At 40.5% G+C, this 25,173-nt stretch overlaps 1 protein-coding gene across 2 annotated transcripts; it reads right to left on the bottom strand.

The window, feature by feature from the left end:
• Nucleotides 1–1,049: 1,049 nt before the first annotated feature.
• On the bottom strand, nucleotides 1,050–25,162 carry LOC310869997 (uncharacterized protein). Of its 2 annotated transcripts, XM_083780995.1 has the most exons (14): nucleotides 25,028–25,162; nucleotides 15,554–15,620; nucleotides 12,622–12,702; nucleotides 10,884–10,949; nucleotides 10,683–10,781; nucleotides 10,097–10,217; nucleotides 9,393–9,416; nucleotides 8,863–8,901; nucleotides 7,095–7,295; nucleotides 5,886–6,086; nucleotides 4,510–4,575; nucleotides 4,020–4,108; nucleotides 3,769–3,799; nucleotides 1,050–3,407 (listed from the first exon to the last, which is right to left on the bottom strand). In XM_083780995.1, the coding sequence occupies exons 2-14, from the start codon at nucleotides 15,590–15,592 to the stop codon at nucleotides 3,394–3,396; spliced, it is 1,071 nt and encodes a 356-aa protein (XP_083637121.1). In that variant the 5' UTR covers nucleotides 15,593–15,620; nucleotides 25,028–25,162; the 3' UTR covers nucleotides 1,050–3,393. The 2 variants fall into 2 exon arrangements, with proteins under 2 accessions (XP_083637121.1, XP_083637122.1); XM_083780996.1 differs by lacking the exons at nucleotides 5,886–6,086; nucleotides 7,095–7,295.
• Between the last annotated feature and the right edge of the window lie 11 nt (nucleotides 25,163–25,173).

The raw sequence follows: 25,173 nt of genomic DNA on the forward strand, positions 1-25,173 counted from the left end.
AGATAACTTTTTGATGTTATTTAATTACTTATTTTTACACAGAAACATAATGTGTGTCTTTACAATAACTGTAATGTAATAATAATACTAATAATTTAATGTAATAATTATTAATTAAATAACCTTATTTTATTCTGAAGGCAACCGGATGTCTTAAATTAGCTAGCTCTCAGACAGGAAGTTCTAAATTAGCTCAAAAGACGGAGCCCTCACACACTCATGTGGGTACTGTATTTCCTGATTACTCTGACGTCAGAGCCTTGAGACCGAATCTCTTTTCAAAATAAAAGCAAGAGAAATTCACAGTCAATCACAAAGTAGGCCTACCGGTTTAGGCGCCGCTGCCGCAGCCGTGATCGAGCTGCGACCCTGCGGCAGCTGCTGCTCTGACTCTGTTCAGTAGCCCTTTTAATTATACAGTAGTTAAAGTTAACTGTGTTTAGCATTGTCATTATATACTCCTATAGTTTTAGACTAATGGATCGTTTCTGTATTTATATGGTGTATGACATTAAAGATACTTTTGCACCTATATTATGGACTATTCTATTGTTGAGTATAGGGTAGCCTATAGCTTACACAGAACCACTGGTCTACACAAAAGACCAGTGGTTCTCAAACTGTGGTCGGGACCCCCAGGAGGGTCACCACATGATCCAGATGACAGTGAAGTGACAAGGACTTTTAAAACCTTTTTAATAACTCAAAAAAGAAATAAAGAAAAAAGACCATTTCTTGCATCAAAAGTAATCACGAAACTATAGCCTAGTATAAAAACCTAGAGCATTGTACTGCAACTCCCTGGTGCTGCCACAGAGTGAACCTTAATTACTGCCATTTTCTGTCATGCAACTTCTTGATTGAATACAAAAAATCACACCAGTGTCAGTGTGAACCAAGTGGTGCAACTCCCATCTATTGGTTCTCTGCAGAGCCGAAGAGTTTGATCAATCCTCAAGCCCCCCCCCCCCCCCCCCCGCAGCCCCGCCTCCCCGCACCCCCCCCCCCCCCCCCCCCCCCAGCCGCAGCGCGGAAAAAAATAAGTTGTTTTCGCTGGTACTTTTAAAGCAGCTTCTATAGGCCAATGTCCAAGCCAAGGTGAGGACTTTCAGGACTATATTATTATTATTATGAGAGAGAGAGAGAGAGAGAGAGAGAGAGAGAGGGAGAGAGAGAGAGAGGGAGATATAGAGAGATACGGAGGGAGAGAGAGAGAGATCATAGGCGGCGGGTGCGTTTTACCTTTGGGTAGGCTACAGAATTGCGTTGGGGATTGCCGCCGCGGATTGCTGCCGCCGCCGCGGATTTATTTATTTCCCAAATGGTCTAAAAATGAGTTCTTTAGCATACTTTTACCAATGAATTAGCCTATACACAGACAGCGACTGATCAGCCTATTTTGGACGATATGGGTCTTTTCTCGAGTCAGTGTGTAGTCTCACTAGTCTGTGGTTAGGTCTCTTTGGTGAATTCTTGATCAGTGTTATTATGTCACGCCTCAAGAACAACTACAAAAGAAACCCGATTAGCACTTTTTAACACCTCTTGGACGGCCGGTGTCTCTCAAGACAGACTGTTGCCTGAGGAACAACAGGGGAGGCGCTGTTTTCCCGAATATTTGACGATGGGATTCTCAGATTGCCGGCGGAGAGGTCCAAAATGTTTGGAATTCCCAGAAAATATGTAATGTAAATGTAAAATGTCCACGAAAATCTTCATGGGGGCCGAAAGGGGCCCTAGGATTCTTCATGGGGGCCATGGCCCCGTGGCCCCCACAGACTCTACGTCGCTGGTTCTCTGTATCGTTCCAATTTGTATCATTCCAATTTCTTCTCTGTATTGTTTCATTTTCTTCTCTGTATCGTTTGCGTCCAGCAGGTGGCAGCCATGTCACATACTTCTCTCGTTCCAATTTCACGCATGCGCACACCACTCATGCTCATGGGTACACACACACACACACACAAACAGGCACACGGACATTGTAAGCTGGATGTAGAAGTGGTTGCACCACTTAAAAAAAGACTCAGGGCCCAATTATATAGGTCTATAGAGCGTCGCAATCCCTCCCCCTTGCATTCTCCCATAGGCATTTCTTATTTAATTTATTTAAAGACCTTTTAAGCGCCGTACGAAGCCAACTCTTGTCGTGACAAATCATGACAAGACACACAATTCTTCGGGCCAAACAAATAATTACAAAGAAGAAAAACAACAAAAAAAAGTAACCTGCCATTTTATTCTACTTTCAAATTCTTTGTTTGGCCCGAAAAATTGCGTTTGTTGTCATGATTGGTCACGACAAGAGTTGGCTTTGTTCGCGGCGTAAACGTCTTTAAATAAATACTTTCTGAAAAGTCTATGAGGAAAATGAACGGGGATTTATTTTCCGGGTCTCTCGAGGGGGCGGGACTGCGACACTATTGTGGAATATTCTTTAAACATTTTATTGAAACATTTAAAAACACAAATCTGTCATGGGGGTCACTGGCCCAAAATATTTTTGGATAATAGCCATCCTTAGTTGGGCAAATGCATTCATCTGGGGGTTCTTGACATGGGAATATCGCTGTGTGAGGATCACTGGTTTAAACAACATTAGGAGAAAAGCCCAAATAAGCACTTTAGAAACAAGAAAAGCAACCACAACTACCAATATTTACAAGCAACTTTACAGAAAAAGAAGCCCAAAGTCACTTGTAAATAAACAGACATGGCAACACTCCAGAGCAGCCACAGAGCTGCTCAAGTGTAAAATCAAAAAGTGCTTTTTGCATTTAAGAGGTGGTCAGACCCAGGTGGAATCGTTATGCGTGTTTTTAGGTCAAGGGGCCTAATAGCGCAAAGCGAATAAAATTAACATGGACACTCCCCCACTCCCCCTATGTGTGTGCGTTCAACACGGCTTCCATAATACGAAAGGGCGCAGAGCGAGGCCAAATTCTGTATTACCGCATGGGTTTAGTAATATTATATCACCTATATAATTGGGCCCTCAATGTTTCAACATGTTTTCACTTATCGTGTGGCACTGTTGGTGGAAAACTAAATTTCATCTCCTATACTGCAGCCAAAAACCCATGACATGCCCTGTCTTGTTCCGTCAGTCCCACGACATATCTCTGCTCAGTCAACACCAGGCATTTGCGGTCACAAGAATAGTCTCCAATAACGTAACATCGTTTGTCGTATCAATCAATCACGCTTTGGTATCATCCAGGACCAGTACAGGAGGCTTGAGCCAAAGAGATTGTGAAATCCACAAGCTGATGAACCGTAATGGAGGTGTAACGGATGATGGAAGCAGATCTATGTGGAGATTGTTGGTCAGGACGAGGAGAAACTTAACACGTCGTCAAACTTTGTTGTCATCAGACATCTTTGTCATTATGATCATCGCCGTTCATCTGAATGGAATTAAAGAAAAGAGACAGATAGGAAAAAAGAAAGGGTGAAGGAAAGGGTGAAGGAGGTCAACATCTAAAGGTACAGCAAGCAGCAGTAACATTTTCTCACACACACACACACACACACACACCAAAGCTGGTAGCAATCAAGTTAATGGTTTATCTGAAGCCTGAATAGATTTGGCCCAGTCCTAGACGTTAATAGTAACAATGCCTTTTCATGTCTTTATCCACATCCACAAACTGAGCGTTCCTATCTGGGGGCAACACACACACACACACACACACACACACACACACACACACACACACACACACACACACACACACACACAATGCAACTGAACAGTTTGACCATTACCATCTTCTAGTGGGACAGCTGTTCCATAGCGCTGAAAGAAAAATTACAAGCATGAATCAGGCATGATCAGTGAATGCGTGTGTGTGAATGTAATGCACACTGTAACACGCTTTTATAAAGGCATTTTTATTTTATTTATTTTTCACATGGAGTCTTTCTCCCATACACTCCGATTCGGGCACACGTGCTTTACGCACACATTCGCATAAACAACACACACACTCGCCGCGCGTGCACAAACACACAATCACCTTGCAATTGCGGGATTGTATCTTCTGACGAATCACATACGCCCCCAGGAAAACGTTGAGGATCAGAGAGAGGATAAGAAAAATGGACACTGCCAAAAAACAAAGACACCAGACACCTGTTATCATTACGGTAATATCCTATTATGCAGTGGTGGAAAAAGCCCTCACATTTTTTACTTTATACTCCACTACAAGTAAAAGTCTGGAATTCACTTGAGTGAAAGTACACAAGTATTGGCATCTGATCTCTCACGAGCTCCATTGTACATCTTGTACTTTCTTGCACTCAATCAAACTTTATTTATAGAGCCTTTTATTCAATAGTTGCAACTCAATGTGCTTCATAGAAAAGAATGATTAATAATAATAATAATAATAATAATAATATTAATGATAATAATAATGGATGATTTAATAGTAATGCAAGACCTGGGAACAATTATTAAATTATTAAATAATTAACAACAATTATTAAATAACTATCTTTTACCAGCAGTGGTGAAGGCAACTGGCTTTGGCTCAATCTTTAAACGATCAGCACCTCCATCTTTGGGCACTTTAGGAAACAGGAAAATACATAGAAAAGATGAAAACATTTTGCATTCACTATAACATAGGCAAATTACATTATAGCTAATCGAACTAATAATCTTAACAATTTCTTTTTTTTTGTAATTGTGTCGGAATTGGCGCCCTTTTATGCCCATGTATGGATAATGATACACGTATTGATACACATATTGCATGCTGTGATTGGCAGGAAGGTGTGTCATTCTGTGCTGTGATTGGTTGAGCATCGCATAACGGGTGTGCCAACATACTGGGAGAAAGACAGAAGGGGTGAGAGAGAGGGAGCCGCGGGAGAGGTAGGGATCGGGTATGTCATATCCCCGAACGGGTATGGATTGTGTGCTGTGATTGGCGGTTAAGTCTGTCACTCTGCGCTGTTATTGGCTGGAAGCCAAGCTATAATTAACCCTAAAGGTTACTTCAGACCAAACAAACTTGTTCAGTTACTACTTAAAACTACCAGATTGCAACAGACTAGCATTTTTTTTATCTGCACAAAACCAGTCTGCCGACGAAACAAAATCTTTCCCCATGCAAATTGCAGAAAGCAGCCACCAGCAGCGCTGGTTACATTTGCAGGGGCCTGTTTCACGAAAATTGGATTAACTAGGCCAAAACCAGGCTTTTTCAATCCTGGTCTTTACAGCCTGGTTTATTCCGTTCCACTAAAGCCAAGCGAGGCTCAGAATTGGCGGATATTACCACTAAATATTACCATTACTAATTGTTTTACAACATATTAGATATTACCATTGTAACGTTTCACCCACTATTGAACCCATGACCCACAGTTCACCAGTCTGGCCCCTGTCTGGACAACAACCCCCTTCCCCAAAGGTAGCTCCCTCAGAGGAGGGAGTTATGGCCAAATATCACAATGTGACAATATCATTATGCTTACAATATTAAGCATTCTGTTTTAAGTTAATAGTAGTGGTAAAATGTAAACTATATTTTTGGGGTAGTTAATCATTCAGTCCATCAAGGCCTGCCAATATACATTGTAGTCGACAAAATGAACTGTTGATTTAGTCGACTAAAACTAGACTAACACTAAACCATTTCAGATGACTAAAATTGCTATCAAAATCAACACTGGTAGGGAGAAACTCTGCACATACTTTGGGTCATACCCCCAAACTGGTATGGACTAGTTATTATTAATATTATTATTATTAATTAATTATTCTCTTATGCGATATATGTGACTATTCTTTCTCTGACAGCGGGCAGGTCGCTCTAACCTCCTCACTTCATACGGGTGTGATTTTATTATATATAAATTAAATTGCTCACAGTTGTCACCGGTCTGTATGTGTGTTGATGTCTCTGTTGTTGTCGTCTCTGTTGTTGTCTCTGTTGTTGTCGTCTCTGTTGTTGAAACAACAAGACCTGTCATTTTAAAAGGTTGAGTTGATGTGGTCTGTTTTGCTGCTTGTGTTGTTGTGGTCAGTGAGGGTGTGGGGTGAGGCACACTTGACGCAGGTGTAGGTGGACCTAAAGTAAAAGATGTTATGTTAGGCGGTACGAGCTAAAATAAATAAATAAGCATAAAAAGTGAAAAAAGATAAAGCCCTATTCACAGAGTCAATCAGTACAAATCTATACTCTCAGTTTTGAGCAAGTTATGAACATTGATTGCCTGAGGAGATCATAGAAAAAATAAAATAAGAATAAGAATATAAGGGCAGACATACATTTCTACCCAGATTTAGAGGAATATTTTATTTTAAATGAACACTAGGAATATACTGGAAAAGTAACCAGTAAGATGTCCTTAGGGCGAGGTCGCGTGCACGCATCCGCCTCGTTGACGGCAGACTGCTGGGCAAGCGCTGGCGATTTGACATTTTCCCAAAAAACAGTAAACACAAAAAATGGACATAAACACACTAGACCAGGACGGTCAGGCAGGACCACACAAAAACTTTGGGTCTATGTGTGCACGTGCGTGCTGCTGGCGTAGGAGTGCCCTCATGTGGGCATAGTGCGTATACTCCTGGGAAGAACGTCAGAATGGGCTCATCATGATACCGTGAGGGTGGATGGGTAGAATGGAGGAGAGGGGTCCAGAATTTAACATTTTTTAAAAAGCGCAAATAACATGCATTTTAAAACTGCTTTTAATATTTAATATCATATTGTCTATGTCCCTCAAAGTTATTTCTAATGGTTTGAGCCTCAATCACCACTCTATAACCAGTCCTTGTCATTTCTTTCTGGACTTTGAAAGCAGTTTTAGCTGTAGTACCACAATGTCCTGAGGTGGTGGGGGTGCTGATATGCAGATTATTTCATATTTGAGTCATTATAATACTGATGCTAGATAAAACCAGGGAGAGAGGGAGCCGCGGGAGAGGTAGGGATCGGGTATGTCATATCCCCGAACGGGTATGGATTGTGTGCTGTGATTGGCGGTTAAGTCTGTCACTCTGCGGGCAGGTCGCTCTAACCTCCTCACTTCATACGGGTGTGATTTTATTATATATAAATTAAATTGCTCACAGTTGTCACCGGTCTGTATGTGTGTTGATGTCTCTGTTGTTGTCGTCTCTGTTGTTGTCTCTGTTGTTGTCGTCTCTGTTGTTGAAACAACAAGACCTGTCATTTTAAAAGGTTGAGTTGATGTGGTCTGTTTTGCTGCTTGTGTTGTTGTGGTCAGTGAGGGTGTGGGGTGAGGCACACTTGACGCAGGTGTAGGTGGACCTAAAGTAAAAGATGTTATGTTAGGCGGTACGAGCTAAAATAAATAAATAAGCATAAAAAGTGAAAAAAGATAAAGCCCTATTCACAGAGTCAATCAGTACAAATCTATACTCTCAGTTTTGAGCAAGTTATGAACATTGATTGCCTGAGGAGATCATAGAAAAAATAAAATAAGAATAAGAATATAAGGGCAGACATACATTTCTACCCAGATTTAGAGGAATATTTTATTTTAAATGAACACTAGGAATATACTGGAAAAGTAACCAGTAAGATGTCCTTAGGGCGAGGTCGCGTGCACGCATCCGCCTCGTTGACGGCAGACTGCTGGGCAAGCGCTGGCGATTTGACATTTTCCCAAAAAACAGTAAACACAAAAAATGGACATAAACACACTAGACCAGGACGGTCAGGCAGGACCACACAAAAACTTTGGGTCTATGTGTGCACGTGCGTGCTGCTGGCGTAGGAGTGCCCTCATGTGGGCATAGTGCGTATACTCCTGGGAAGAACGTCAGAATGGGCTCATCATGATACCATGAGGGTGGATGGGTAGAATGGAGGAGAGGGGTCCAGAATTTAACATTTTTTAAAAAGCGCAAATAACATGCATTTTAAAACTGCTTTTAATATTTAATATCATATTGTCTATGTCCCTCAAAGTTATTTCTAATGGTTTGAGCCTCAATCACCACTCTATAACCAGTCCTTGTCATTTCTTTCTGGACTTTGAAAGCAGTTTTAGCTGTAGTACCACAATGTCCTGAGGTGGTGGGGGTGCTGATATGCAGATTATTTCATATTTGAGTCATTATAATACTGATGCTAGATAAAACCAGGCTTGTTTCCATTCCATGCCAGCTTGGAAAATCAACAATGGTGGACATTGTAAACAAAGCGGAAATGCAAATTTGGAACTCAAGACTAAAGAAGAGGAGGAATTATACAAAGTAGGGTGACACTGATGACATCACGATGAGACCAAAATCAGTTGAGCTGTTCCTGAGAGCAATTTCCATTAAAGCACCCATATGATATGAAAGCCTGATTGTTCAAAATTGGTTATTTGTGGGGATAGAAAACACATAAAAAAACAACAGAAATTGGAAAAGTTTCATTTGATGTTATAGGTCCTTTAACATTTAGATGTTCTCTAGGCCTTTGTGGTAGTGGACACATGATCTCAGGAGCTGGGCAGACAATAATTGTTTTATGGGACTCTAAATCTTAAGCTCACTAGTGGGAGTGTATTGGCCATCATGTGGCCAGTAATGAACTCAGGCTCATTGCTTATCGAAACATTATTTACAGTGCAATCCAGAAAAATCCTGTTTCTGTCTAATTCAGCCTCTTTCTATATTCCTACATTTCCCATGATACATATATATAATTTGACATCAAATAACTCTACATTTTCAAACAATGTTGAAAATCTGGATAGTGTCCCTTTAATGGTAGTAAATAAATAAATAAATAAGTTAAACATTTTAGTAGGATCATTGCTACTGAAGTTGTGCAGAGATAATACAAAAATGCATTTATTCATATTTATAAGAGAGGTACTCACGGGTGGTAGATGTTACTTCAGTGCACCGAAAAAGGTTCTCTGCAAAAGATAAGGTCCAAGTTACAACTTACAATATATAAGACTGACTAGTTAAGTGTGGTTTGCTGAATGTACTAAATCAGTTGTTCTGTGAACTACAGTACAGATCTAATGTTGATATTGCAGGAATTGACCAATATATAAATATTTGTATGCAGTGCTCACTAGGGCATTAAGCAACTAGTCGACTATTTAACTAGTCGACTAGTAAATTCACTAGTCGACATTCTTAATTTCCCCGATTTTGTAGGCAACAGTATCAGGTAGATTATAGTTATAGACTTAGTCACCAATGTACACAGTTTTTAAATGTACAAATATTTATTTTTGTTACATAATAGGTAGTTAAAACAACTAGTCGACTAGTAAACTAGGCAACTAGTCAACTAGTAAAAACACACACACACACACACACACGCATGCAGACAGACAGAAGCACTTACAGGAGGAGAGACACACAAGGAAGAAAAGAGAGCTAGATACATACTCACTGTCAGGGTTACGGTTATGGCAACCTAAGCAGGAACAAAAGTAACATTATACAGTCAGTGAAAGTAAAAGATATTAATTAAATTCCTTACATATTTCATTATACAGTGTGCGCCAGGAAATACCTGGTAGGCCTAAATAGAAAGCAAAAAAAAAAACACTTTTCTAGTTGTATCTGCAATAGAACTAATAACATTAATATCAGCCAAGTAGTATGGTTTAGCGGCCTCATTACAAGCACTCATTACACCCCATCCTGACATACAGCGAGGCGAGCCAGAACACGTCACCAGATCGCTCGCTGGTAATCAGGATGGGTTGTAAATAGAAAGTGTTATGTTCCTGACTATATGGGCGTGGTTTTCTGGACCCACTGAATTATTTTAAGCCTAGAGTCAAGCCATCCAGGATCCTGGTGATTCATGACCATAAAGCCTTTGATTCTGTGAAAAGAAATGTATGAATAATAAATAAATTATATGATTACTACTACATTTAATAAATACTCTTTGTTTAGCCGTTTTCATTTTTCTCTCTTCACATAATCAAAGGTGTTACGGTCATGATTCACTAGGCTTGATTCTAAAGGCTTAAAATAATTGATACAAATATTTTTCAGTGAGTCCAGAAAACCAACCACGCCCACTGCTATGCTCTGAGTCTATACAAATCAATGAATATATGAATATGATTAAATCTTCTTTACCTTCAATATCATTAATCACAGGCTCAGCAGATTCAGCAATCATACAGGGGAGGTCAGAGAGACTCACATAAACTTCACTTTTATGCATGGCAGCATCATCCAAAGAGCAGTTTTCTTTCAGCTGGGAATTAAGTAATAAAACGCACGCGTGCACACACACACACACACACAAAGATGAGCTTCTGAGTGACAAAATTAAAAGATTTGAATACTAATGCACCTCACAAACCTTGCTTTAATAGTGATGTCAAAAAGTAATGCATATGTAGAGAAAAGCTTTCGCACACCTAGAGTAAGTAATATCTGCTCAGTAACGGGGAGGACACATTGTTGAGGGCAACATTTCGGCCCCTACATGTCTGAAGAAGGTCCGTGGGGACCAAAACGTTGCCCTCAATAAATTTGTCCTCTTGTACTGAGCAGATATAGTGTGCGCTTGTGCGGGCGTATTTTTCTATTAAAAGTACTGCATATAAAACCATTATTCATTCAGCTGAGAGTGAAACAAAGAAAGAGCTCCACCCCACCCAGTCTCGCACACATATGCTTTCACAGACAGACAGACAGACAGACACTCCTGTCTCACCTTGAAGCAGGTTCGTAGCATTTTACACATGAGATTGTATTTTCTTTCTTTCTCCTGCTTTCTACAGCATAACGTGTTCAGGATGTAGATTACATCAGCCTGTATACAGTAACAGAATTTACCATTGATACAATGCTAATTCATTTATTTATTTATTGATTAAAGACGGACAGACAGACTGACAGACAGATAGATAGATACCTTTCCCCTGCTCTGTTTACTAACAGGAAACCTCAGGTATTCCTCAGGTATGGACAAGTTGGATTTCTGAAAAATGTGAATGTTATTGCACTTGAGCCTATTTCACATAATTCAAGGGTGCTGAATCTGAAAAACATGGTCCCCAAGTGATTTGTTTTAGTTTTTAACCTTCTAATTTCTTTGCATAAAACGGACAAATATAGTGTCCATATCTATGTTCTGAGCGTCAATGTGTTTAGGCATTGTTAATGGTATTAGTGCTAAGCCTACTCCTAAATATGCAAACTAGAACCCATACAAAAAACGGTTTAGTACTCAAATGGGTCCATATGCACCCCCCCCCCCCCCCCCCCCCCGCCCCCCACTTCACCACTTTTCAATCTATCTTCATAGATCCTAACTAATAATCATGAAAAAATGGCGCAATTTTTTTCTACTCAGTATGCGTCCTCCAGTGACATCATCAATGGGGAATACAAGCTAATAGAAATTGCAAGCTTTCTAGTCCTGAAAAGTTGAAAACAAAAACAAACAAAAAATCTGCCTAATGATGATGTCACTGGAGGACGGTTTCTAAACTGCCCAATGCCCTCCTATGAGACAGAAATAAATTGTGCCATTTTATCATGATTATTAGTGAGGACCTATTATATGAAGATAATGGGTTGAAAAGTGGTGAAGTGGTCCTTCTAAAGGCCTATTCATAGTCTGGATTTTCGGTGGTGAGGTGACCACCGCTCCGGTGGTGAGCTGACCACCGGAGCTGAAATAACGTTGAGCGGTGGTGAGTAAAAACAGAGAGAAGGGCTGGAGCGGTGGCGGTGGTTTGCTCTTCACCGTGGCTCGTGACGTCATGTTGTAGTTCGGTGGTCACCCCACCACCGAAATTCCAGACTATGTATGAGCCTTAATAGTGTGAGATTTATAGATTTTGGGGCATAAATAATATATTAGAAGCTTTTTATTTATTTATTCTTTCCAAAAGGGCACATTACTGTCCAGAGGGCAAGGGCAGGTGGTGCTATACCCCCCAGTGTCTACTTATATGTGCACACCACTGCTTAATGAACTGGTGGGTGTGGCCATAAAAAACATAATTGTAACACTTTCTGTACACTTTTTTGAAAAACTCTTGTTTTTTGTTGGGGGGGGGGGGGGGGGGGTGACGGCACTCCATCTTTAGAGGTAGTGGAGGTGATTTTCTTTGGTTAAAACAAAGGTTTTTGTTAAAAGGTATTCTGATAGAATCTAATCTATAGAGTTTGTTCAGTAACAGGCCCAGTCTCTCCAGCTCTATAATAATTAGAAAATACATTTTCAGGTAGGTGACGAAATGGCACCTACCTGGAGAGATTAACTATTTATGAGCTTACATTTTTATAGTGTTCCAGTTCCAATTTTGTCTGCAGATTTCTTTGTGTCATCATCAAAAACAATTACATTTGTTTAAATCTGTATCCTGACTGCATTCTCTATCCTGATTGGATAAAATTGGTATCCCAGTTTCAGTTACTGAAAATGTTTTTTTTCTGTTTAATAAAAAGCTTGAGAGACATGCAGAGACTCCTCCACTTAAACACTATAGCAATGAGTACATCACAGTGTAGAGCTTTTGGACACTTATTTTAGCAATGAGTACTATCAAAATCCAATATAGAGCTTTTTAACACTTACGAAAATCACTTACTACCTTTAAGGCTTGAAGATAGAGGCAAGAAGCAAGGCAAAGAAGACGTACCCAGTATTCAAAGTCTGAGTCCTCTGGCTCAAAGTAATCAGCACAGTCTCCCTCTGAGGAGTAAATCTTCATAAGAAACACCTGGTCGAAACAACACACGGAAAGACATTTTAAAGTTGCCCATCAAACATCAAAACATTTTTCTTTATCTATTGTTTTCTTGTCTCTGTTTCCATCCCTTGCTCTCTCCAACATTGTCATCTCTCAACTTTGTGTTGCAGTATGAATTAGCTTTGAGTGCTGCATGGTTGCATGTTAGCCCCTCTCGGAACCCTCCGTAAAGCTTTTCTGAAATTTGGATGTAACTTTGCGTAGGGTCCCTGTACGTATCTATATTTTCGTATGGGAATGTTGGAACGTGGACATAAATATCCTCGGTAACATCGAGTCTGCGCCGTTTGACGTCTTCTTTTCGTTTGCGTTATTCTGAAGGTGTCAACTATAAGTACCTATATATACCACTGCGAATTCTCGTGTCGCGGAAGCCGTTAAGTATTTTTAATCTTTGTTTGACCGATTTGGTCGCTTTGATTCTTCTTGTTTATTTACCGTTTATTGTACCGCCTCCCGATGTGCGGTTGGCTTGTGCCGGCTACGTTCCTGCCTCTGATCTGCTCTGTCATAGCTATAGCGCCACTAGCTAGCCAGATAGGCGGTACAATGAGGTGTCAATAAACAAGGAAGGAAGAGAAGAATCAAAGCGACCAAATCGGTCAAACAATCGGTTAAAAATACTTAACGGCTTCCGCGCCACAGGAGATATTCGCAGCAGTATACTTAAAGTTCACACATTCAGAAGCACTCACACAAAAAAAAGTCCTCAAAGAGCGCAAAAGGACTTATCCGAAGGTGTTTACGTTTATTTATGTGTGCATACCCGGTGGCAGGGTGGAGGTGGAATAGGACCCCATGCTCTGGGTCTAAAAAATGTCAGAAACTGCAGTAGCATTGGGTTCTGCTTGTAGGGCTAGCCGCATGTGTGACTTACATAAAGAACATCCAAACGGGAAGCACGCACATCTAAAAAATGTCAGGGTTCCCAAATGTCGACAGGTGCAGGACAAAAATATACATATACTGGAAGAACTTAAGAAGGTAGGAAGTCCGCACACCGTCAATTTTATTAAGGGATCAGGAATCAACGTTTCGACCCCTCCGGGTCTTCATCAGGAATGAGTATAGAGGGTATGCGCGTGACATCATCGTAACTTATGTGGGAACGCCCACTGAGTGGCAAAAAACTACTTTCTGGCCTTGACAGCCCATCCAAACAGATCCTGTCTGATTGCATTTAAGGAGAATTCCATGCTAGAAGACTTTTTTACCTTTCTTACATTTCTTTGTAGTCGTTACATCCCCACCAAAGAGGTCCGGGTGTTTTTTTTGTGCAAAAACTCCTTATTGGCTATTTCCCCTACTATAAGCCCTCAATGAATTGAATGGGGCTATGGGGTGTTGTGCTAATTCGCTTATTTCCATCGAAATAAGTAGTAAAGTGTGCCACTTCATTGGGATATTATTTACATTATGAAGAGAGGATATATGCAAAATAATAATAATTTTGAGCAATGGAAATAAGCGAATTAGCACAACACCCCATAGCCCCATTCAATTCCCATTCAATTCAATGCAATTCATTTAGGGTAGGGGAAATAGCCAATAAGGAGCTTTTGCACAAAATAACGCCTGGACCTCTTTGGTGGGGATGTAACAACTACAAAGAAAGGTAAGAAAGCCTTTTAGTATGGAATTCTCCTTTAAAGGGTAAGACCACTTTTTGAGAGGTTTGGGTTGTTTTCTTACCTTATTATAGGCAAACTAGTCCATTCCATGAGTTATTTCGCTCCGTTGTGTTGTTTATTAGCAATTTAAGAAATAAAAAATAGGGTCCATTGACTTCCAATGTAACGGGGAAACGGCTCTCAAAGTCGAACGCAACAAAAGCTGATTCTGACAGTTTATTAAGATAAGATGTATAAAGTTACTATTTTAGTCGGAGATAGACTGAAGCAGTACTAAGGCGTTCCCAACTGTCGTGGGGACGTCTTGTGAGGTTTCGTTTGTAAACAGAAGTCTCCACGGAGTCCACGCTGTTTGAGATGCACCCAGCTGCAGCCTTGCATATGAGCAATCCCAGACACAGACACTTTACACACTTCTTCTAAAGTGTCTCCCTCAAACACGTCCATTGTGTATGTTTTTAATGACAAGCGGACGAGATCAAATCCATTTGTTCACATCCCTGTCGTTTCCAATAAGGAAGTGGTGTACAGTTTTGGTCCAATCACATAGTTTTTTTTACTCAACGCATTATTAAAAATGAAACCGCATGAGTTTTCCTGATTCCATAAACTGTCAGAATCAGCTTGCAGAAAATTGTTGCAAGAAACAAACAAACAAAAAACATGTTTATATTACTCCTAAACATTTTGCCAAACATCACACACACTCCTCTCCTCCAGAAGGACACTTTTTCTAGTTTGTACTGCAATTGCTGTACCTTAACCTGAATTATTGGATTTTTTATGGTTATTATTTGTAGGCTTAGTTGTTTCTTTGCTTTTCTGATATTTATTGGTTTGCAGTTAATTATCTATTTTCCTGCACCATTGTTTCAGCCCACCCTAGACTATTTCATATTTATTGGGTCTACAATTGGCCTTTGTGCCTTAATATAATAATATCTCTACTTGACTATATGCTCTACAAATTTATGTTAGCTTATGTCAGTAGATGTGGGGGGGGGGGGGGGGTGACTACTCTGATTACCTTCATTGCAAAGACAGCTTGTCGACCTGTATATAAAACACGTCTACTTTGTATATTCATTCCTGATGAAGACCCGGAGGGGTCGAAATGTTGATTCCTGTTACCTTAATAAAATTGATGGGAGCGAACGGTGTGCGGACTGCCTACCTTCTTCCTGACTTACATAAAGAAACACGAACTTCAGGACTCCCCATGTGGACATGTTGTCACGGTCTTCATCAGGGCTTGAACTGAGATAAGACAGAGAGACAGGGGAGGAATTTAATTGAAAGAGAGCTACAGGGCGAGAGAAAAAGTGAGATAATGAGAAGATGTAGCCTGATTGACAGACTCTGAGCCTCCAGTGTGCTCAGTGGAGTGGGCGGGGTCTATGGGCTGGAAACCAGGCTAGAGAAGATGAGGAGCAAGAGGAGAGGGAGGAGGAAGGGGGAATGAGTGACATATATTTAAATATATTTCATGCCGAATGCATGGAGTACATTCATTGTGTTTTGTGTGTTTGTATTTGAGTGCGTTTCTACATATTTATCTCCACACACAGTGAACTGTGCACATCAGCATGCAGTCTGGACTCTGTTTCATCTAACTATAAATGCACCAAGTCTCTGTACGTCTGTATGTCCGAGAGAACCGTTCGTGATAGTGCAGTGCCCGGTGTTGAGTCGGTCGGACCCACGGTTGTGCCCCTGCCCAGGGTCCATATATCTGGCCTGTTCTGATCACAACGCTCCATATTTGGGCATGCCTGACACGGAACTCCACAAGCTGGCCTGTTCTGACATCAACCTAACTTTATTACATCACCATCGAGAGCATTGGTACATATCTTCATTACATCACTCTCAAATCATAAAACAACCCAAGTAACCACAGTATACTACATCAACTTACAAATTACATATAGGCATTTATATAATAGCATTCAGTGTCGGGTGGATTAAAGGTAATGCCTCTATGTATGCATAATGTATGTATAATATCATATGCCTGCTAAACTTGAGGTTTACGGGCAAATCTAGTGCCCATGAACTCCTCTTTTCATGCAGTGATGTCCCTATGCCCTACTATTAATATGCTGTCGGGCAGAAATCAGCTATGTCCAGCCATGTGGAAATAAAAACGTCTGGGTTTCCGAGGCTAATGGGGGACAAACCACCTAACTCTATGAAAAATGAAGATTGTTGGTTTCTGCACGCAAGGTACAATCTGCTCAGTTTAAAGCTTGTTGGATACATACATGAAATTGATGACATTTGATTGGCGGGCCAGTCAAAATTGCGTATCACTGAAGTAGGCTATCAAACTCCCGAAATCCACCACCAGAGCACATGCAATTACTCTATTGGACAGATGTGGTTCCCAAACTTTTTCATGTCAAGGATCCCCAAATCAACATGTATTAGGCCACAGACCCTGTGTTGCCTTTAAGGCAAATGTTCTATTTTTCTGTATATTAATTAATGGTACGTGGTTGAATTTCTGTTTACCTTAGAAGGGCTTTGAGTACTTTATTTTGAAGTGCTTTTGTTTTGAAAACTCTTTGTATTTAATGAGAGTCATTTCCTGTCAGCAGTGCACAGAGATCACAGGCTGTTCAGAGCTGTGAGCCTAGAATCCCATCTAACCCACTTGGAAGCATTTTAGAGGCAATGCCGTAAGTTGTTGTGTTGATTTCAGTTAAAGGGACACTTCACCCTTTTTGCAAAAAAATATATGTTAATGACGTTTTGAAGCTTTAGAACACTTTCCCGGGGGTCTTTATGTGTGTAATATGTGGTTTTAGATATTTTAGATTGTAGCAGTGAGCCCAGTGTCTCTGATGTCATGGACACTGGTCTCACTTCCTTCCTGGACTACAATTCCCAAAATACTTTGGTGCACTGCTCCTCCTTGTGGATAGGGGAGGTCTGTCTTACTGAGTACACATGTAGTCCAGGAAGTAAGTGGTCCATGACATCAGATACACTGGGCTCACTGATACAATCTAAAATATCTAAAACCACATATTACACACATAAAGACCCCCAGGAAAGTTCCTAAATGTCATTAACATATATTTTTTTGCAAAAAGGGTGAAGTGTCCCTTTAACTTTCTGTACAACTTTGTGAATTTGTGTACATGTTTATTTGTAAGAGGAAAGTTATTTATTTAACAATGTTTGCTGCTGTTTGCAGAGCATAATAGCCTAGAGTGCACAGGTGTAGGGCATCCTGCTAATTGCCTTGGTGTGTGTAGGTCATTTAGCTACTCACCTGCTTTCTTTTTACTGTGAAATGACGTCAATTAAGAACAAACCCTGTTTGTATTGTTATGTTCGCAGTTTTCACCGTCATGTCATGAGAAAGAGCAACAGTAAATGGTCAAATCTTACTTCGTCTCTGTCTTCATTGGCTGCGGTTTAACTCGGTGTTTAGTGACAGTTCTCTACACTGCATGAGAACACTATAGACCCCCCATTTGAAAACATATGCCAGTGACGGCTCGCTTCATGATTCCGAAACATATTAATTTCATGGACCCCCAGTTTCACACGATTTAATGGCATTTCTATCTCTGGTACCCCTGGCAATTTATATTGTAAAACCACTGTTAATTTAACTCTGAGAGTATGCAAATGGAACGGACCTGTTAGGGTCCAGGTCCATGTGTAGGCTACACTCTCAGAGTTACAGACCCATAAGGGTCCATTTGGTTCCTAACTATCTCTAATTGAGCTAGGTACCCCCTGGAACTCCCTCAAGTACCCCTAGGGGTCCCCGGACCCCACTTTGGGAACCACTGGGCTATAGAGTAGACTAGTATACACGAATACGAGAAGACTCGACCCGGCGAGTCTGCTTCACCTTTGGCGAGATTTCTTCCCCTTTTGGCGAAAGTGAAGAAGATTCGCCAAAAGGGGAAGAAATCTCGCCACTGGAGCGCGCATCTAACTACTGCATGATGATCATGCACGCTGACAGACACTGTCCCAACTCCTAACACAAACACTGAGGGAACTTGTTGTTTGATTAAACATAATGTGCCACGAAAAATAGCTTCCAATAGCTTAGTTGGTTATTATCGCGTCGAGGAGGTACGTGTCCATAATATCGCCACGAACGGCCAACAAAAGACATCTCTCTTCCACAGTGAATGAAGCGCAGTGATGCCTGATTTATTAAGCCCCTTGACCTAAAAACACTCAGCGCATAACGATTAGACGTGGGTCTGACCACCTCATAAACGCAAAAAGCACTGTTTGATTGTACACTTGAGCGGCTCTGGGAGGCTGCTAGAGTGTTGCCATGTCTGTTTATTATAAGCGGCTTCTTTTTCTGTAAAGTTGCTTGTAAATATTGGTAGTTGTACTATTTGTGGTTGCTTTTCTTGTTTCTAAAGTGGTTATTTGGGCTTTTCTCCTAATGTTGTTTAAACCAGTGATCCTCACACAGCACATTCCCATGTCAAGGATCCCCAGATGAATGCATTTGCCCAACTAAGGACGGCTAATCCAAAAATTAAATTAAAATTTTCCAAGATTACTTTTGAAAATAGCAGATCTATACCAGCTCACAATGCATCACATTTATTCATTAAAACTATGAACTCTGACTGCAGGGGGATATATATAATGATCATTATAACAATGTGCAAGAACATATTTAAAAAGAAGGAAGAACTTTATATTTGTGGACAATCAAAATATGTTTTTTTATTTTAATGTGGTGTCATTAAAATTAATCTGGATATGGCAGACTCACTATCTAGAAAATAAAAACATGGCACTTCATTTAAAATAGGTTACAGACCCCTGTTATATGCGCTTATTTTTATAGACCTATTTACTTGTTTCTATGAGACAGCCTCTTTTGCGTCCTTTTTTTGTAAAATGTTGAGATTAGAAACGGCCATAATTCTTTCATTTCTCAACCTTAAAAATAAATAAAAACATCTCCATAATCCGTGGGAAGTTTGCTTTCATATGCTGTATCACACCCGATTCAAGTCTTCTTCAATAAAATGCTAAGAGCGAAGACCATATACCATCAGGGCCACAGGCACAGCATTAAGCAGCAGCATTCAACTCATTCCTTCATCATGACTTGAATGAAATAAAAAAAAATGTTTTTTCTCGGCTTGATTACTGCAATGCACTTTTTTCAGGACTGCCTAAGAAAACAACTGACAGATTACAACTTGTCCAAAATGCAGCAGCCAGAGTTTTAACTAGAACTAAGATGAGAGAACATATTACTCCAGTTTTGGCATCACTGCACTGGCTTCCGGTTGTTTTTAGGATTGATTTTAAAATTATTTTACTTGTCTATAAAGCTCTCAATGGTCTCGCACCTTCCTACCTAAATGACTGCCTGCCTAAATATGTCCCAAACCGCCCCCTAAGGTCTTCCACTGCTGGCCTGCTCGCTTTGCCTAAAAAAATGGCAACTAAAAAATACGGGGAAGCAGCTTTTTGCTTCTACGGGCCGTCGGCATGGAACAAGCTCCCACTGTACCTTCGTCAGGCAGCCTCTGTAGACATTTTTAAAGCTCAGCTCAAGACCCACTTCTACAACATTGCTTTTAATTGATCTTTTATTTTATTTTTATTATTTTTTGTTATTCATGTCCTCACTGTGATAGATAATTTCTATCTGTTTATATTTTATGCTTGATTGACCATTTCCTTTGACCTTTTGACCCTTTTAATCTGGTAGTGACTTCGCGCTGTTAGTGTGAATCACTGTCTCACTGTCTCCCTACATGAATTTGGCCTTGCTGCATGGCTGTCTTATCAGCCAGGCACCTCCCTTCCGAGATCCATTGAGACCGAGACAACCTCTGTGTTTTGTAATTTTCCATTTCATCCAGTATTTTTCTATTCCAGTACTTTTCCATACTTTGAGTGCCCGATACTCCTCGGTCGTGCCACGTCGCTTTGTACGATCCTCCATTTTGTTTTGTAAAAGTATATATACCGGATTCCATTTTGGGATACGGTAGAGAGAGAGAACCCAACCATTCTACTAGACCCCACGGGGTCTAGGCTCTGTATTTGATTATTGTTGCTGTGTTTGTGAGTCCATGTTCCATTCTCTCTGAAACGATGATATAAAACGACTAAAAACCTCCCTCTGCTATGGACGTCTCTCTGTGGGGTAAAATAAGGTAATGTTTTTGGTATATGGAGTAATCCCTCTGTTCATGTTTGCTAATTTACTTAAAGTATTTTGGTCAAAGCTAAAGTTAAGTATAAGTATTGTAATGGGATTACTCCTAAAGTAAATGTACTCTGTGAGCATCCGGGGCAGTTTGGGCTTTTGCTTCGGAGACTCACAGCTTATAGCTCTTCGGCTAACGAGAGCTGTCATCATAATTCATAGTCTTTGCAGGGTTTTTTTTACAGTCCTCCCCTGCCTGTTTTATATCATGATAGGATAAAATTCCTATCAACTAGATTGTGGGGAGGGGGGGGGGACCTCTCTGTTCTTCCATTCTCCCTCTCCCTGCCTGTGTGAAAAAGTTTCCTGTTTGGAGTCATTCTCTGTGCCTGTGTGTGTGTGTGTGAGGGGGGGGGGGTGATCTTTCCTCCATGCTCTCTCTCTGTCTGTCTGGAAACGTGTCTGTTACGAGGTTTCCATTGTGAACGCCTGCTCTGGGTTTCTGTTTTCTCATGTTGCTAATCAATGTTCATTATAGAGGTCGAATTTCCGATATCTTGCCCGCATTTTACTGGAACATAGCTTTTCTGAAGTATGTGAGTAGAAGGCAATAAATTTATCGTTTTTCTACCTTTTCAAGATCTCGTTTCTGCCTTGAGTGTACACGAGGAGAGAGATGTAGATTTTGAATCATGAACATTCTTAGTCAAGTTGATAGTCAAATTAGTTAAATTATTCATTATTTTGGCATTTCCTTTTTTGGCCACACATAGTATCATAATAATCTGTGTTTCCGATGAAGGTCGGGAGACTTTTCGGGTGTCTCTTCGCCATTTTTCTAGTATATGCAACAATTTAGATTTAATACAGTGTACCACTAGTGTCTCAGATTAGTGTGCCAACCTCTGGAGCGGACGTGACTGCCGCTATTTGTTGTAAAGGTGATTTGTCTGTGTGCGGCAGTAGTCAAGCCACGGGCACATAGCGAGTCATCGTAATGTTTCGAGGCGTCAGTGGTTTGAAACATAACATGTATAGTTTAGGATTCAACGGTCGCAAACCTCTCTATCTTACTCCATCTCTCTCTCTTATCCTTTTTGAAATCACGAGTATTGATCGAAGCAGAAGACAGACACATGTTTGGTGGGTAAAATAGATCTCTTAGATACGGAGAAACTTGGGGGTCTACCGACAAATAATGATCTAGCTATCACTCTCTCTCTCTGACTACAAGAAGACAATCTCTCTCTAACTCTCTGTACCATGTGTTGCCAACGTAGGCCCACATGTTTGTCGAAGTTGAAAATTTGAAATATGCATACTTTGCTCCTCTATCTAGATCTTTATTTGATACATGTTATTTTTGTTTAGAACCAGTTTTGTTCATTTATTATTCTCCTGCCACTCGCCTGATAATAAACTGTGATATACGTAAATTAAGATCAACACCTGTTGTTCTAAAGATGCTCTCCCTCCATAAAAGTTCAGTGATATAGATTGTGGCGGGTTAAGAGTGAGGTGAATAGATATATAATGTGGTTTTTCATGTCATTCACCAGTTTGTACTTTGTTTTTGTTCTGTTATCTACAGATAAAGGACTGCTGCAGGTGGGAGTCGGTCGGTGGACAGGCCGAGAATTTCAAAGCCCACAAATGCGATGGAGGTCTCGGAAAAGTGTTTGTGGTTGATTGTGGACTTCGAAATTCCATTCTTGTAGACAAGGTTTGGCCCCAGACCCGACCCCCCAGCAGATCCGTCTAAATTCACTGGTTAGGCCCAACCCCAGAACAGTCTAACTAGTTGCCCATAGATTTCCCATTTGGAACAAATTTATTAAATTTTTTGTTTTCATGTTTATGTGGTTGTTGTTATTTTTTTCCTTTCCTGTTTGCTGATTTACGCTTTCCAAGCTACGTTTAATCACCTCCAATTGTATTACATTATTGTTGATTTCATTTGATTTTATAAAAAGGTTTTAGTCATTTCATATTTCCCCTAAAATTGTCAATATAGGAACATTTCCTTCTACATTTTATTATTTTGGTTTTTATCATCATGAGTTTGATTGGACTAGGCATTTAATTCACCCCGGAATCAACTTGATTCTATATTTTGACCTTTTTATGGTACTTAAGGGACTCCCAAAGACATTGTTGCGACATCGCGCTGGAGCGCATGCAGAATACCCCGTTTCCCCTCTCCCAGCTCTTGAACCTTGTCTGTTTGCAGAGATCGAGTGTATCTGTGAACCTGTCATTAGGGGGGGAAGGGGCGAAGAATCGGCTCCGACAAACGAGCCAAAAAGAACTCTCGCAGATTCAGTTCTGACAACGAACTGATGGCGAACCAGAAGAACTGAAAAATGAACATTCATGTGGTCAAATGACACATCTCGCCGGCCAGGTTGGCTGCAACGGTTTGCTGGGTTTGGTTGCCAGGCCCCGAAGATATCTTCATCACCATCATCATCATCAAGAGAGAAAAGCCATTTTTTCTCGTTCCCACAGTACCATTTAATTAAGGATTTTATGCCTAGTTAAGTTGAAATCATTGTGTTTTTTATTTTTCATTGCCATTCTGTTCCATTTTATCCATAGTATAAAGTAAAGTTTCCCCTGAGGTTTTGATTTTGTCAAAGGTCATATGATCATTCGCGCATAAAATGCGATGGGTTTGATAGATAATTTCTATCTGTTTATATTTTATGCTTGATTGACCATTTCCTTTGACCTTTTGACCCTTTTAATCTGGTAGTGACTTCGCGCTGTTAGTGTGAATCACTGTCTCACTGTCTCCCTACATGAATTTGGCCTTGCTGCATGGCTGTCTTATCAGCCAGGCACCTCCCTTCCGAGATCCATTGAGACCGAGACAACCTCTGTGTTTTGTAATTTTCCATTTCATCCAGTATTTTTCTATTCCAGTACTTTTCCATACTTTGAGTGCCCGATACTCCTCGGTCGTGCCACGTCGCTTTGTACGATCCTCCATTTTGTTTTGTAAAAGTATATATACCGGATTCCATTTTGGGATACGGTAGAGAGAGAGAACCCAACCATTCTACTAGACCCCACGGGGTCTAGGCTCTGTATTTGATTATTGTTGCTGTGTTTGTGAGTCCATGTTCCATTCTCTCTGAAACGATGATATAAAACGACTAAAAACCTCCCTCTGCTATGGACGTCTCTCTGTGGGGTAAAATAAGGTAATGTTTTTGGTATATGGAGTAATCCCTCTGTTCATGTTTGCTAATTTACTTAAAGTATTTTGGTCAAAGCTAAAGTTAAGTATAAGTATTGTAATGGGATTACTCCTAAAGTAAATGTACTCTGTGAGCATCCGGGGCAGTTTGGGCTTTTGCTTCGGAGACTCACAGCTTATAGCTCTTCGGCTAACGAGAGCTGTCATCATAATTCATAGTCTTTGCAGGGTTTTTTTTACAGTCCTCCCCTGCCTGTTTTATATCATGATAGGATAAAATTCCTATCACACTGTATTGCATTACTGCTTGTTTTTTGTCGTTGCCTTGCTTTTCTTTTATTCTCCATTGTTCTGTAAAGCACTTTGAGCTGCATTTCATGTCATGAAAGGTGCTATACAAATAAAGTTTTATTATTATTATTATTATATCTATGACCAAGTTGCCAACAAAGCAAAACATGATTGTCTGCCATTGGGTGCTATTGATGCAGTAGGTTGTATAGGGAGATAAATCATCCCCCTAGGAATTGGAATGTCCCTAAATATTACAACCAGAAAATAGCTGATCTGCAAGCTCACTACAGGCCAGTGGTCCCCAAACTTTGCTGGCATTTCTGTCTCTGGGACCCCCGATTTATATTGTAAAATCAATGTTAATTAACTCTGATAGTGTACAGTACAAACTATCATTTAGCCCATAACCCACTTTGGAAACTACTTTCCATTTGATTTAAGCTGTAGAGAAGGAACGTAAATATAACATTGCTGTGGTTATCGCCGTGAATGAAGCGCAGTGATGCCTGATTTATTCTTTGCCGTACAATGTGTTCCGTGCTGAAAATAGCTGATATACAAGCTCACAACGCGTCGCGTCCGGACACGTTGTGAGCTTGTAGATCAGCCACCCCCAGCATGCGGAGATGCAGGCTCTGAGAACATTCAGAAACTTGCAGCTGCAGCTGCTGAAAGTGCCCCGAAAAGTGAAGTAAACTCGCCAGAATGTTAAGAAGAATGCGAGTGTCTTCACATTCTGGCATTCTTCACATTCTGGCATACTTCACGTTTTGGCGAGTTGTCAAGAAAACTCGCCAAAAAGAGTAAATGTGGCGAGTCTTCTTGTTACCCATGCGGCAGCTTGCGGCTGAAGCCCACATTTCTTGAGGTACTCTGCACAGTGCACACAGTGCACATAAGTGACATAATACTGCACGGTTAATTCTAATAGGAACATAAACTCCAGACAGTGAGTGATTCGAAACTATATGAAATATAAATATATTCTAATCTGGACCTTACCGTAGGCTACGTCGTGGTGTGGACGGACCGGGGTAGACTCCAACTCCTCACAGAATAGTAGGGCACTATAGGGCCGGGGCTACGCTACTTTCGATTTGATTTAGGTCGCACATTTAAGACTATTTATTCCGCCCGCTCCTCCCCTT

This window comes from Protomyctophum parallelum, assembly GCF_964188405.1.
Source record: "Protomyctophum parallelum genome assembly, chromosome: 13".
NCBI classification, from domain to species: Eukaryota; Metazoa; Chordata; class Actinopteri; order Myctophiformes; family Myctophidae; genus Protomyctophum; species Protomyctophum parallelum.